The 15,271-nt window shown below is 51.5% G+C and overlaps 1 protein-coding gene across 1 annotated transcript in view; it reads right to left on the bottom strand.

Annotated features, from left to right (window-relative positions):
• Positions 1–15,271, bottom strand: part of EMC1 (ER membrane protein complex subunit 1) — a 34,244-nt gene that overhangs the window by 2,208 nt on the left and 16,765 nt on the right. The window contains exons 13-21 of the mRNA XM_058161121.1: positions 13,442–13,641; positions 12,124–12,273; positions 8,948–9,109; positions 8,679–8,798; positions 6,416–6,553; positions 4,982–5,155; positions 4,621–4,831; positions 2,938–3,022; positions 1,157–1,286 (exon numbers count right to left, since the gene is read on the bottom strand). Coding sequence (XP_058017104.1) covers positions 1,157–1,286; positions 2,938–3,022; positions 4,621–4,831; positions 4,982–5,155; positions 6,416–6,553; positions 8,679–8,798; positions 8,948–9,109; positions 12,124–12,273; positions 13,442–13,641 — 1,370 coding nt within the window. The remainder of the gene's footprint in view (positions 1–1,156; positions 1,287–2,937; positions 3,023–4,620; positions 4,832–4,981; positions 5,156–6,415; positions 6,554–8,678; positions 8,799–8,947; positions 9,110–12,123; positions 12,274–13,441; positions 13,642–15,271) is intronic.

Below are 15,271 nucleotides of genomic sequence, written 5' to 3'. Positions count from 1 at the left end.
TTAAGTGAGTCACTGCCATCGTTCAGTTAGTCATGCGGTCGTTGAGTGAATCTGGTTTCCCTGTTGACTTTGCTTTGTCAGAAGGTCGCAAAAGGGGGATTGTGTGACACACACCCCAGGACACTAACCGCCATAAATGTGAGTCAATTGCCAGGGGTTTGAATTTTGGTCACGTGACTGTGGGGAGTCTACAATGACTCTGTGAAAAATGCTCATAATTCACTTTTTACCCCAGTGTCGTCGTAACTTTGAACGGTCAGGAAACAAACTGTTGTAAGTCGAGAACTACCTGTTATCAGGAGACAGATAAGCATTAGGTGGCAGGGTTCTTCCCACAAATTTATTAATCTAGCCACACCGGTCTTGACATCCTTTTGGGGGGAGGGGAAAGGGTCTCAAGGCCAGGCTCTCTCTTCTTGTTATCCCTGGTGTTTTTACTCAAGGGAAGAGTGTTCCTGAATACGGAGGCTCCATAGGGCTATTGTGGCCGTAATTATTGGTATTTATTCTTTTTTGGGCTATGGTTTTCCCAACTGCAATGTCATGGCTGTGAAAGATGGACCATAAGGAAGGCTGGGTGTCAAAGAATGGAGGCCTTTGAACTCTGGTGCTGGAGAAGACTCCTGCGAGTCCCTTGGACTGCAAGGCCATCCAACCGGTCAGTCCTACAAGAGATCAACCCTGACTGCTCTTTAGAAGGCCAAGATCCTGAGGAGGAAACTCAAATCCTTTGGCCACCTAATGAGAAGGAAGGAAGGACTCCCTGGAGAAGAGCCTAATGCCGGGAATGACGGAGGGCAAAAGAAGAAGGAGGGGGCCGGCAGAGAACGAGGTGGCTGGATGGAGTCACTGAAGCAGTCGGTGTGAGCTTAAATGGACTCCAGGGGTTGGTAGAGGACAGGAAGGCCTGGAAGTCGGCGGGTCGGACACGACTTCGCGACTTACAATAACAATTCTTTTTTCCCCAAAAAACTCAGAAGCCAGTGAGAAAACCTGGGCCAGGACAACGCTCTAAGGTATTTCTCAACCTTGGGAATTTTAAGAGGAGTGGACTTCGACTCCCAGAATTCCCCAGGCAGGAAGCTTGGCTGGAGAATTCTGGGAGCTTGAAGTCCCACCCGTCTCGAAGCTGAAGGTCCAAGAAAGAAAAGCTCACCAGACAAGTGGACTCCAGGCCCGATGGGGCTGTGTAAATGCCCCTCATTCGAGAGATGGTTTGATTGTAGTTGATGAACCTCTCGGCGTGGATTTGAACATCCGGGGAATAAGGGATCAGGTTTTCTTCCCTGAAATCAGCAGGAAAAACATCTGGGTCCCATATCTCAGTCCGAGTTTATTCTCCCTTTTTTTTTGTTTTGCTATTTCACCACTGCCCTTTGCAATTTGGAATTCTTCTTATGCAACCTGATGACAACATCCTGGCCAGAGAGGTCCGGCTAGGACAGGCATCGGCAACCTTAAACACTCATTTGGACCCGTTTCCCACAGAAAAAAAAAAACACTACCGGGAGCCACAAAACCCTTTGGACATCTAAAATTAAAGATAACACTGCATATATCGATGTTGTTTTTTGACCTTTATGCTATGTATAAAAAACCGATAGCGTGTTGCATTCATGAAATCAATGAACCGCTACAGAGAAAACAAATTTGTATTTCTCCGTGCGACAAAAACTGTCTGTTTTGGAAGGCAATTTTCTTTCTTGCTTCTTAACTGCCACATATTTTAGCTGGGGAAGTTGGGAGGGGGTTGTTGTTGGAGTGGTAGAAAGTTAGTCATAACAACATTCCGTATTCAAGGACATCCTGCCTGAAGATTGTATCCAGTTGAGTGTGAAGAGTTGACTGGACAATGGGATGAACTTGTGGGTGTGGGGCAGGGCTGTGAACTGTCAACTGGGTGTGGAAAACCTGGAAGCTTTTCGGGTTTTCCCAGCTGTGCCAACATGACATCTCTAATAAATTGGAACTTTGAGGAACCTCAAGCCTCAGAGCTTTATTTCATTGGCGGTGTTCCTTGGAACCCTGACAAAAACATTCCAAACTCCGGGGGGGGAAAAAAAGGTCGAAAAGCTCAAATCAATCACATGCCGGCGGGTGTCGCACATTGGCAGTTGTGACTCATATTTTGAGCGACAGGGAGCTGCATGTGGCTCCAGAGCTGCAGAATGCAGACCCTGGGCTAGGAAGGTCAACCCAGGACAGACAAAACCCCTCTCTCTCCCCCCCCCCTCACGATCCCCACCCCCCCGTGGTTCGGCTGGATCCAAACCACTCTGGCCAGTGGTGGGATTCAACCAGTTCGCACCACTTCGATAAAACTGGTTGTTAAATTCCTGGCTGGGCCCACCCCTCCCCTTCCTGCTTCTTCCAGAAGTTACCCCACAGCCCATTTTTGCTCCCAGGAGGCTGCAGGGAGCCCTACTAGGCCCAAAACGGGGCGCAGGGGGCCGGCACACCCCCCCCGGTGACTCATTTTTTGCTCCCAGGAGGCTGAGTCATACCCCCGAGCCACGCCCACCATAGCCACACCCACCCAGCCAGTCATTAGGGCTGAGAACCGGTTGTTCAATTATTTGAATCCCACCACTGACTCTGGCTGTTAGCAGCATTACGTGGACATCAATGGTGGGTTGTCCCCGGTTCGGACCGGTTCAGAAGAACCGGTAGTAAAACCAGCGGGAGGCTCCGACCCCGACATCATCAGGAAGCTTCCACGGATGCACCGAAGCACACGCGGCCCCATTGCGAACCAGTAGTAAAAGTAAATAGAACCTTTACTGGTGGACACATGACATTTTAAAGACCGCTTGGACGGTCCAGCTGACATCTGGTGAAACCCCAAAGCACCCAACCTCAGCTTCCCATAACGGCAAAGCCCTCAAATGTCCCTGGGCTCGGCAGCGGGTGGATCTCCCCCCCCCCCAAATTCCTCACCTCGTCTGCTCTGTGGGGACTTCCGGCCGGCGTGGATCCAGCAAAGCCTTGGGGAGGGACAAGATGGCCCCCGAGGGAAGTCCGACTGCGCCCAAGAGAAAAATGGAGATACATTGAAGGGTGGGGAAGCTATTATTGTTGCAATAGATTTGTCAGGGAGCGGGAGATCTGTGGGCATGCCGCACCAGCCCAGCTCCACCACACATGCGCATGCGCCTCCCACCAGCCAGCTGGTCTTTGGGTCTTTGCCACACGTGTGGGGGACAGGGCGCATGTGGGGGGCCACGCGCATATGTGTGGAGAAGGGTGCATGCGCGAGGGGGGGTACAGGTTGGCACAAGAGTTTTTCCAGGCCCAAACGGCGCGGAGAGGCCTCGTGTGCCGCCCCCCCCCGTACCCCGTTTTGGGGTCCAGGTTGGTGCAGGCGGCTTTAGAGGCACTTTGGGCACTCGGCACCAAAAAGGTTAACTGTCACTGATACAGGTTTTTGTCTTCCTTTTCATTCACGATTTTTAAAAAAATGTTCTTCTCTAGTTTTGTTTCGCCTCTGGTTTTTTTTGTTGTTTTTTTTTGGTTTGGTATTTTTAATCTTTGACATAAAATGTAAGAAAAGGAGGAAAATGAGAGAATCATAGAAGGGACCTTGCGGGTCTTCTAGTCTAACCCCCCCTCCCTCCTCCCCCTGGCTCAAACCGGAAACCCCATCCCATTTCAGACAAATGGTCCGTTGCTTCTTTTCTTCTCTGACAAGGGTAAGGCAGAGGCACAAATTCGCCAAGGCAGAGTGAGTGGCAGTTCCGAAAAGTTGCCAGCCTAGTGCTGGTCCAAATTTGGCACCACAAGGGACTGCACACCTGCCTAATCTGATCTTCTCACAGGAAGCTCTCGAGGGCTCGATCTGCTCTGGGGTGGACCAGAGCAGATCGAGCAACTGTTCTGACCTAGGCTTCCCCAGAGCACGAAGCAGACTACTTGTCCCGACAAAATATATATATATATATATCCCCTTTTTATTAAGTTACTGTGAACTTACAGTAAACAGACCTTATCTGACTTGGGGAGCTGCCAGGCCGATCTCTTCAAAACTTGGCAAGGAGTCACGAACCAATTAAGCGGAACTAATTGTCTCCTGCAAACTCCACTCCCCTTTCGCTCCTCTTTTTATTCCTGTTCACTTTCCAAGTCACTTTCTGGCAGCAGGCCCGGCTCCAAGTCACTTTCTGGCAGGAGGGCCGGCTCGGGGGGGGGGGGCGCAGACACAACAATTCCCTCTGGGAGGGGCCCTTCATCGTCCACCCGTGGCTTTACTCCCAAGTCGACCCTTGTTCTTTAGCTGTTCCCTTCATCTGACAACTCCACATGCGCACACTGGGAACAGGCTTCAGCTGTTCATCTGCCTCACTGATGTCTGACTCCAAAGGCAGTTGATAACTGTCAGACGGCCCTGGCCCCCTCTCTGCCTCTGACGCAGAGCCCTCATCAGAGCCTTCCCCAGACTCCAGGACTGGCCCATGTTCCTCCCCAACCTCCTCACTGTCCGAATCCACAACACTGGCCTCCCCTCTGAAGGATTCTCAGTGTGAACCTCTGTGTGTGTGTGTGTGTGTGTGTCTGTGTGTGTGTGTGTCTGTGTGTGTGTAAGGCATACCGCCTGGCCTCCCTCTCCCAGCCCCCTTCCTTAACTCAGCAGATGGCGACTCGTGACACCACGCTCGGTGATGGTGGCTTCCATGGCGCTGATGGCGGAGGGGAAAATGTAGGACTGTTGCAGCACCTGGGGCCAGTAGGGCCGGTCCAGGGAGCTGAAGGCCGTGGCGTTGTATTGTGTGGTGCCCTCGTACAGCTCCAGCACCGTGAACTCGTTCCGACGGGCCTTGGCGTTCCAATATAGGTACTGCGGAGAGAAGGAGGGTCTCTAACAATAAAGCCACATTTCTCAAGTCCCTGGGGTCTCTCTCTCTCTCTCTCTCTCTCTCTCTCTCTCTCTCTCTCTCATGAATTGGCCCTACACGTTACTAAAGGTTTGGGAGGGGCAAACTCTTACCACCACCCAGTTCTCCGAATGGACAATGTGCACTGGCCCCTCGGCCTTCTTCTGCACCGAGGAGTGGATGATCCGGCCGGTGACGCCATCGATCAAGTAGATTCCGATGAACGAGCGCTCCGGGTGGGTGTCTGTGCTCTCGGTCACTACAGCCAGCAGGTTGGGATTCAGTGACTGCGGAAGGGAGGGGAGGAATGCAAAGCCCATCAGGCTTTCTTAGGCAAAAAGGCTCAGAGTCATTGCACAAAGTGGGGAAGGGAAGAAGAAGGAGAGCGATAGAAGGAGAAGAAAGGAGAAGAGGTGAAGAGGAGGAAAAGGGGAAGGAGAAGGAGAAGAGAAGAAGAGGTGAAGAGGAGGTTAGGAGAAGGAGGAGAGAAGGAGATAGGAGAGGAGAGGAGAGGAGAGGAGAGGAGAGGAGAGGAGAGGAGAGGAGAGGAGAGAAGAGAAAAGAGAGAAGGGGCAGGAGAAGAAGAGGAGGAGAGGAGAGGAGGAGAGGAGAGAAGGAGGAAAAGGGAAGGAGAAGAAGAGAAGGAGTAGAGAAGGCGATAGAAGAGGAGAAGAGAAAGGAGAAGAAGGAGAGAAGAAGGGCAGGTGAAGAAGAGAAGAAGAGACTAGGAGGAGGAGAAGAGGAAGAGGAAGAAAAGGGAAGGAGAAGGAGTAGAGGAGGAGGAGGAGGAGAGAAGGAGAAAAGAAGGGAGGAGAAGGGCAGGAGAAGGAGAGGAGACTAAGAGGAGGAGGAGAGGAGAGAGAGGAGAGAAGAAGAGGAGGAGGAGAGGAAGGAGAACAGGAAGAGAAGGAGATAGAAGAACAGGAAGGAGAACAGGAAGAGAAGGAGAGAAGAGAAAGGAGAAGAGAAGGAGATAGAAGAACAGGAAGAGAAGGAGATAGGAGAGGAGAGGAGAGGAGAGGAGAGGAGGAGAGGAGAGAGAGGAGAGAGAGAGAAGAGAGAAGGGCAGGAGAAGAAGAGGAGGAGAGGAGGAGGAGAGAAGGAGGAAAAGGGAAAGGAGAAGAAGAGAAGGAGTAGAGAAGGCGATAGAAGAGGAGAAGAGAAAGGAGAGAAGAAGGAGAGAAGAAGGGGCAGGTGAAGAAGAGAAGAAGAGACTAGGAGGAGGAGAAGAGGGGAAGAGGAAGAAAAGGGGAAGGAGAAGGAGTAGAGGAGGACATAGAGGAGGAGGAGAGGAAGGAGAAAAGAAGGGAGGAGAAGGGGCAGGAGAAGAAGGAGAGGAGACTAAGAGGAGGAGGAGAGGTGAAGAGGAAGAAAAGGGGAAGGAGAAGAAGAGAAGGAGTAGAGAAGGAGATAGAAGAACAGGAAGGAGAACAGGAAGAGAAGGAGACGAAGAAAAGGGGAAAGAGGAGAGAAAGGAGAGGAGAAAAGGGGAGGAGAAGGGGCAGGAGAAGAAGAGAAGGGAAGGGAGCTTGTTTTCTCCCCCTTACCTTGTACAGGACACTGCGGTCACCCATCACTCGGCCTTGAGAGTGGACGTGCTCATTGGCCCGCTTCCCTTTCACCGTCACGATGCGCTGCAGATCAGGAGGGATGGTAACATCCCATGTCTCTTCAGTTGCCAGATCCTGGAGGGTGGGAGTGGGTGGGAAATAGCCAGTGGGTCAAAGGCTGGTTCACGACTTGCAACTCTATCTCCCCCTCCCAAACCGCTCGTGCACTTTCTGGACCCAGAAAGGCTCCCGCAAATCAGCCTCTGCATTAGAGGAAGCCGTTTATTCCGTTCTCCTCCACCAACGGATCCCAAGAGGTAACCTATAACATCACGTCTTGAATTCCTCACACCTTGCAAAGTCGGCTACATGTTTCCATTATGCATGCACCATAGCATTATGTGCTCCATCTTTACTACCGTGTATTCTATGCCATACGCTAGCTAAGTAGCTAAAAGGAATAAATAAATGCGAGCCACATGCTAGCTAACTTGGATGAATGGATGGATAGGATAGGACAGGACAGGATAGATGATGGATAATTAGATGTGTGCGTGAAGAGATGATATAGACAGATTTCTGTGTATGTGTGTGTGTGTGAGAGAGAGATAGGATAGATTAGATGGATAGATAATTAGATGTGTGTGTGAAGAGATGATATAGACAGAGAGATATGTGTTGTTGTTTTTTTGTTGTTGTTGTTTTACAGTTATATCCCGCCCTTCTCCGAAGACTCAGGGCGGCTTACAGTGTGTAAGGCAATAGTCTCATCCTATTTGTATATTTATATACAAAGTCAACTTATTGCCCCCCCAACAATCTGGGTCCTCATTTTACCTACCTTATAAAGGATGGAAGGCTGAGTCAACCTTGGGCCTGGTGGGACTAGAACCTGCAGTAATTGCAGGCAGCTGTGTTTTAATAACAGGCTATCTTACAGCCTGAGCCACACCGCGGCCCTAATATGTGTGTATGTATGTGTGAGAGAGAGAGGATAGATTAGATAGATGGATAATTAGATGTGTGTGTGAAGAGATGATATAGACAGATGTGTGTGTGTATGTGAGAGAGAGAGAGAGAGAGAGAGAGAGAGAGGATAGATTAGATGGATAATTAGATGTGTGTGTGAAGAGATGATATAGGCAGAGAGATATGTGTGTATGTGTATGTGAGAGAGAGAGGATAGATTAGATAGATGGATAGATAATTAGATGTGTGTGTGAAGAAATGATATAGACCAGGGGTCTCCAACCTTGGCAACTTTAAGCCTGGAGGACTTCAACTCCACGGTTGGAGACCCCTGATATAGACAGATATGTGTGTGAGTGAGAGAGAGAGAGCGATGGATGGATGGATGGATGGATGGATGGATGGATGGATGGATAGATAGATAGATAGATAGATAGATAGATAGATAGATAATTAGATGTGTGTGTGAGAGAGATGATTTAGATTAAATAGATGTGTGTGAGAGAGATGACAGACAGACAGAACGGCCTAGCAAACTGGCCGGACGGATGCTTGAACGTCCAGTCAGAACAAAACAACAGGATATATCAAAAGAGAATTTCCCTTCATCTAAAAGAAAAAGAAAAAAAAAAGATTTTTGTCCTGAGACTGAATTCTGAATAGAGGTTGAGCTAATTCAAATAAGAATGTTTAAGTTTAAGATAGAGATACTTAGAAGTAGAATCTGCATACAGGGGTTAAGTAGGATAAGCGAGACCGATGTAGGAAAAGCTATTATGAGTAATGTAATTTTGATGCGTTTGTGTGTTTTATATTTTTTTTGTTTTTCTCTATTGTGGTTTTGTTTTTTTGTTTTGTTTTTTTATATCGTGTATTTTAACTTTTGGAAATTTAATAAATAAATATGTATGTATGTATGTATGTATGTATGTAGGTCTTTGGTTATTCGGGTTTTCTCCCGCGTAAAATTGGAAGTGTCTTGGCAACGTTTCGACAAAGTCTCATTCGTCATCTTCAGGCTGATGTTTACAGCTTTGTGCTTCTAGGAGCTGTAAACACCAGCCTGAAGATGACCAATGAGACTTCGTCGGAACATCGCCAAGACACTTCCAATTTTACGTGGGAAAAACCCGAATAACCAAAGACATACATACAAACACCCGCGAAAACCTCAGAAAACAAATATATATATATATATATATATATATATATATATATTTGCCCCCCCTTCCAATTCACCGGCAACCCCCCCCGCCCCCGCCCCCCCCGCTTGGGAATCCAGGAGCCGTACCCTTCTCAGCCTCCGTCCCATCAACTTCCCCCGTTTCTCATCCGCCAGGTAGAAAGTGATGGAGGGGGCAATTTCTTCCAGCTGCCGCAGGACGTTCTTGGTGGCCGGGAAGACGGTCACCTGCCGGAGGGAGTTAAGGAAAGGTGGTAGTGGGGGAGGGAAATAGGAAAGGGCTCTCCAGAAGAACCCTGCCAGCACGACACCCGTTTCCCACCCCTCCCCTCCCCACCCCCAAAGCTGCAGGAAGGGGACGGGGGGACGGGGATCACCTTGTATTCGTCATCAATCAAGAGCAGGACTTTGGCGTAATCCTGGTCCATGATGGGAAGCAGGATGGATTGAAGGACGGGGCGGCTCAGCCTCGGGGGGGTCACCTGGCTCCACTTGCCGAAGATGGGGTTGAAGACGTAGAGTTTGCTGAGGCCCGACTCCTGGGGGGGGGGTGAGGGGGGGGGAAGAGAGGGGGAGGCAGCAGGCAGGGGTTGAGCCGGGGGCTAAAACACCCTAGGCCAAGGGGTTTGCAAACTTGGCTCTTTTAAGACTTGTGGACTTCAACTCCCAGAGTTAAAAGTCCGCAAGTCTTAAAAGAGTCAAGTTTGCAGACCCCTGCCCTAGGCCACCGGTTCAAAACTTTTCCTTCCCCCCATGGGGGGGATAAATACCATTTTTGTGGCCAGGGACACCCCTCCCCCGATGCTTAGCTCAAGATTTAAATCGTGATTTTTTTCTCCCAAGCTTTTACTGACACCCACCCACCCACTAGGGACCGTAGGTTGAGAACCACGGCCTTAGATCAAAGGCGGCTGCTCCCCAGTGGTGGGTTTCAAATTTTTGTACTACCGATTCTGTGGGTGTGGTTTGGTGGGCGTGGCAGGTGAAGGATACTGCAAAATCCCCATTTCCTCCCCACTCCTGGGGGAAGGATATTGCAAAATCCCCATTCCCTCCCCACTCCAGGGGAAGAATACCGCAAAATCCCCATTCCCTCCCCACTCCAGGGAGAAGGATACTGCAAAATCCCCATTCCCTCCCCACTCCAGGGGGAAGGATACTGCAAAATCCCCATTCCCTCCCCACTCCAGGGGGAAGGATACTGCAAAATCCCCATTCCCTCCCCACTCCAGGGGGAAGGATATTGCAAAATCCCCATTCCCTCCCCACTCCAGGGGAAGAATACTGCAAAATCCCCATTCCCACGCCACTCCAGGGGAAGGATACTGCAAAATCTCCATTCCCTCCCCACTTCTGGGGAAGGATATTGCAAAATCCCCATTCCCTCCCCACTCCAGGGGAAAAATATTGCAGAATCCCCATTCCTGCCCCACTCCAGGGGAAGGATACTGCAAAATCTCCATTCCCACCCTACTCCAGGGGAAGGATACTGCAAAATCTCCATTCCCACCCTACTCCAGGGGAAGGATACTGCAAAATCCCCATTCCCTCCCATTCCCGGGGGAAGGATATTGCAAAATCCCCATTCCCTCCTCACTTCAGGGGAAGGATATTGCAAAATCCCCATTCCCTCCCATTCCCGGGGGAAGGATACTGCAAAATCCCCATTCCCTCCCCACTCCAGGGGAAGGATACTGCAAAATCCCCATTTCCTCCAGATCAGCTGGGACTCGGGAGGAAGAGAATAGACGGGGGTGGGGCCAGTCAGAGGCGGTATTGACCGGTTCCCCAAACAAAATTTCCGCTACCGGTTCTCCAGAATGGGTCAGAACCTGCTGAAACCCACCTCTGCTGCTCCCCCGGCCATCCTCCCACCCAAGGACCGTCGGCCTTTCTCCCCCACCCGGTCTCTTTAGCACTTAGCAATAGCACTTAAGCCTTCTATACCGCTTCACAGTGCTTATACAGCCCTCTCTAAGTGGTTTACAGAGTCAGCCTCCTGCCGTTCTGACCGAGGCCTTAAAAAGCAGGCAGCAGTCTTGGTCCCAGCAAAAAAATTCACAGTCAGCAAGGCCTGTCCCAACAGTTTTTCAAAGGAATGTTTACCAACACAGACCTCATCTCGCTTGGCAAGCTGCCAGGTACCCAGTTTCCAAAAACAACATAAGGCAAAACTTGGCACAGAGTCTTTCAGAGTTACGGAACGAATGAATTGTTTCCTGCAAAAGCCCCCTCCCCATTCGCTCCTCTTTTGTTTCCTAGGGGAGGGGCCAATCACCTCCAAGGTGTGGCTTTACTCCTGAGTCGACCCTGCTTTCTGAGTAGTTCCAATCTTCTGGCAGCTCTGCGCATGCACAGGCTCCAGCTGTTCCTCTGCCTCGCTGCTGTCCAGCTCCCTCTCTGCCTCTGATGCAGAGTCCTCGTTCCAAGCTTTCCCCAGCCCCCAGGGCTGGCCCACGTTCCTCCCCAACCTCCTCACTGTCCGACTGCTGCCAGCTCCGCAGGCCGCCAGCGGGCCACAACACTAAGGACCTGGGGGGTCTCGCCCCTGAGCTTGGCTGGTGCGAGTTGATGACTTTGGGAGGGACCAATCACCTCCAAGGTGTGGCTTTACTCTCAAATCGACTCTGCTTTCTGAGTTGTTCTTGTCTTCGGGCAGCTCTGCGCATGCGCACACTGGGAACAGGCCCCAGCTGTTCCTCTGCCTCACTGCTGTCTAGCTCCCTCTCTGCCTCCGACGCAGAGCGCTCGTCCGAGCTTTTCCCAGCCCCCACGTTCCTCCCCAACCTCCACACTCTCCGACTCCGCTGGCCATCAGCGGGCCACAACACTCTCCCCCAACAATCTGGGTGTCGTGTCCCACTCCTCTGCTGACGGCCGGGTCAGGGAAATCCGAATCAGGCGTGCCTCTGCAGCTCTGCCAAAGTCCTAGCAAAGTCCTCAGGGCAGGCAGGAGACCACAAAGTGACTTCAGCAAGATATGTTTAGACTTTGCCTGACTCAGAGAATGCCAGAAAGCAGATCCTTTATATAGGCCATGGGGTGTGGCTCCATGACTCAGCACTCATTAAGGCCTGCCCCTCCCTTCCTTCTGTTGCCTCCGCCTATCAATTCTCCTGAAGCGAGGGTCACTCCAGTCTGCAGCTGTTGGTAATTGACCTCCCTCAGGCTCACATGCTGTGGAGGAGGGGGAGGGGTCTAGTTGCTCCGTTTGCCTGGGCATGGAGCCAGAGCTGGGGGCTGGAGGTATTTCCTCCTCTTCAGCCTGTCTGGGCATGGAGCCAGGGCTGGGGCCGGGAGGCATACTAGAACATTCCTCCGTGTTCGGAAGCAGATAAGCAGGCCCCGGCTGTGGTGAGATTGGGCGAGACACAACACTGGGTCCTCATTTGACCGACCTCAGAGGCATGGAAGGCCGAGTCAACCTTGAGCCTGGTGAGATTCGAACTGCCAAACTGCAGTTGGCAGAAGTAGCCTGCGGTACTGCACTCTAACTGCTGCCCCACCACAGGTCATTTCACTCAGGAGAGAAGACGGGAGGAGAGGCACCCACCTTGTCCTTGACCAACAGGGTGCACTGTGGGGGGTGGGGGAAATGCGCCGTCGTCCTCTGGACCATCAGCTTGAAGGAAGAGCCTGGACGCACGTCCTGAAGGAACTGCTTCCATAGGATCGTCCCCGAGCTGCTCTCTATTCCGAAAAGCTGGAAAGGAGGGGGAGGAAGAGATCTCCGAATTAAGCTGTCCTTAGGAGGCATCCTGGATATCGAAAGCTGGAGGAGCAGGAGGAGGAGGAGGAGAAGAAGAGGAGGAGGAGGAGGAGGAGGAGAAGCGGAAGGGGAAGAGGAGGAGAAGGAGGAGAAGGAAAAGGAGAAGAGGAGGAGGAGGAGGAGGAGGAGAAGGAAAAGAGGAGGAGAAGGGGAAGGGGAAGAGGAGGAGGAAGAGGAGAAGGAAAAGGAGAAGAGGAGGAGGAGGAAGAGGAGAAGGAAAAGGAGAAGAGGAGGAGGAGAAGGGAAGGGAAGAGGAGGAGGAAGAGGAGAAGGAAAAGGAGAAGAGGAGGAGGAGGAGAAGAAGAGGAGGAGGAGAAGAAGAAGAGGAGGAGGAGAAGAGGAGGAGGAGGAGGAGAAGAAGAAGAGGAGAAGGACGAGGACGAGGAGGAGGAGAAGGGAAGAGGAGAAGAAGGAGGAGAAGGAAAAGGAGAAGAGGAGGAGGAGGAGGAGGAGAAGAGGAGGAGGAGGAGGAGGAAGAGGAGAAGAAGAAGAGGAAGAGGAGAAGAAGAAGAGGAGGAGGAGGAGGAGGAGAAGGAGGGTAGAGCTGCCTGGGAACCACGAAGCCACCCTGGCGTTTGGACTCTGCCCGATGGGTTGAAGATTTCCTCTCCTGGCAACCAGATTTGAGGCCGTTTCAATACAAAGCGAAATTTTAAATTCAGATAACAGGACTCTCCTTTATGAGTTGTCCAGTGGCCTAGAGATGGAGCTCTCGCCTCACCATCAGGAGGGCTGTGAGTTCGATCCTAGGTAGGAGGCAGATATTTCTCTCTCTCTCTCTCTGGGCACACTGAGGTTGTTATCTGCTGAACAAAACTCTTCATTGGCGACAGGAAGGGCATCTGGCCAGTAAAACACTCAGCTCCATTCCACTGCCACCCCGCGCAAGGGATTATGGGGGTCGTTAAAAAGAGGAGGATGATAACAGGACTCTCCTTACGTTCTTTCTCACCATCGACGTGAGAAATAGCACCTCCACCTGCAGGAGCAGTCTACCAGGTTCTGAAGACGCGTGGAAGATTGCCGCCCTGCTGGTGTGGGGTCGTCTTCCACGACCTCTAACCGTCCGGCGCCGCGAGCAACCGCAGCCCTTCCCGCTCACCTTTCCGGAGGCTGTGGCGATCACGATCATCTTCTGCAGGTTGAACTCGTCCCGGGCTAAGTTATCGACGTTGAACTCGTTCTTCATCTGGCTCCGGGGTTTCCGGGCGTCGTAGAACATCTTCCAGAGATGAGCGGTCCAGGCCTGGAGCAGGATGAGCTGAGAGGACAGGCGTTTGAAGAACATGCCCAGGAGGCCGTCTGGAAAAACAAGGAGCAGCAGCAGCCGCCACGGAGAACCACGAGTCAGAAAAGGCTCCCGAGCAAAAGCCTTCCTTCTTCCTGATGGTCCCCAGCGGGGAGGAAAAACAAAAAAAATTCTTTCCTGTAAAAGTTTTAAGTTCATCCCTGAAAGGCGTTTTGTGGAAAAGCCTGGAAACTCATCCCCACCCCCCCAAAAAAAAAGAAAGAAGGAAGGAAGGAAGGGAAGGAAGATGGAAGAAGAGGAGGAAAATGAGAAGAATGAGGAGGAGGAAGAAGGAAGGAAGAGAAGAAGGAAGGAAGGAAGACGGAGGAGGAGGAAAATGAGGAGGAGGAGGAAGAGGAAGAAGGAAGGAGGAGGAGAAGGAGAAGAAGGAAGGAGAAGGAGAAGGAAGGAAGGAAGGAAGGAAAACAAAGGAGGAAAACATGAGAACAAGGAGGAGGGGGAGAAAAACGAGGATGGGAGGGGAAGAGGAGGAGGAGGAAAATGAGGGAGGGAGGAGGTGGGAAGAGGAGCAGGAGAAGGAGGAGAAGACAGCGAGGAAGAAGAGGAGGAGGAGGAAGGAAGGAAGATGGGTGGGTGGGTGAATGAGAGGAAGGAAGGAAGATGGGTGGGTGGGTGAATGAGAGGAAGGAAGGAAGATGGGTGGGTGGGTGAATGAGAGGAAGGAAGGAAGATGGGTTGGTGGGTGAATGAAAGGAAGGAAGGAAGGGAAACAAAGGAGGAAGAGGAGGAGGAGGAGGAGGAGGAGGAGGAGAAAAAATGAGAATGAGGAGGAGGGAAGAGAAGGAGAAAAATGAGGGGGAGGGGAGGCGGAGGAGGAGTGGGAAGAGGAGCAGGAAAAGGAGAAGAAGACGAGGAAGAAGAGGAGGAGGAAGGAAGGAAGATGGGTGGGTGGGTGAATGAGAGGAAGGAAGGAAGATGGGTGGGTGGGTGAATGAAAGGAAGGAAGGAAGGGAAACAAAGGAGGAGGAGGAAAAAATGAGAACGAGGAGGGGAGGGGGAAGAGGAGGAGGAGGAGAAAAATTAGGAGGGGGAGGGGAGGGGGAGGGAGAGTGGGAGGAGGAGGAAGAGGAGGAAGAGGAGAGGAAGAGGAGGAGGAAGAACAATAATCTCTAATAATAAGCTGGAAGGTTTATTTCCAGGCTTCTGCGCAGAGATCAGCGCCCTCCCCCCCCTCCCCCCCCTGGGACATTGTTCCAAAATCAGAAAATGGTCCCAGAGATGAGCGGGCCTCCCTCTCCCCCTCCCCCTCCCCCGCAGAACCCACCCAAGCAAAACAAGACACTGGACATGCCGGGTTACCTTGAATGGCTGATTTCCAGGCAGCAGAAAAAGGAAACACAAACCAGGAAACAATTCAACAATTTTAAGTCTTTGGAGGAGTGAGGAAAAAAAGCCAGCAAACCAACACATAGCCAGGACTTATTTCTGGATTTATTTTTATTTTTTTTTCCTTCCGAGATGCCCTTGTGTCTCCTGATCAAACAGGGGCAACAGTCCAAGTCCAATTTCAGTGGGCAGCACGGCTCTTTAGGAAAACTGTTGTGCCTCGCTCGCTCCCCCCGCCGCAGCTGGGCCCCTCTTATCTCCTGCCGGACGCTGATAGTACAGGAGAATGTCCTGGCA

The sequence above is a fragment of the Ahaetulla prasina genome, chromosome 18 (genome assembly GCF_028640845.1).
Source record: "Ahaetulla prasina isolate Xishuangbanna chromosome 18, ASM2864084v1, whole genome shotgun sequence".
NCBI classification, from domain to species: domain Eukaryota; kingdom Metazoa; phylum Chordata; class Lepidosauria; order Squamata; family Colubridae; genus Ahaetulla; species Ahaetulla prasina.
The sequence above is the reverse complement of the archived record's forward strand: the minus strand, read 5'-3'. Positions and strand labels throughout refer to the sequence as shown.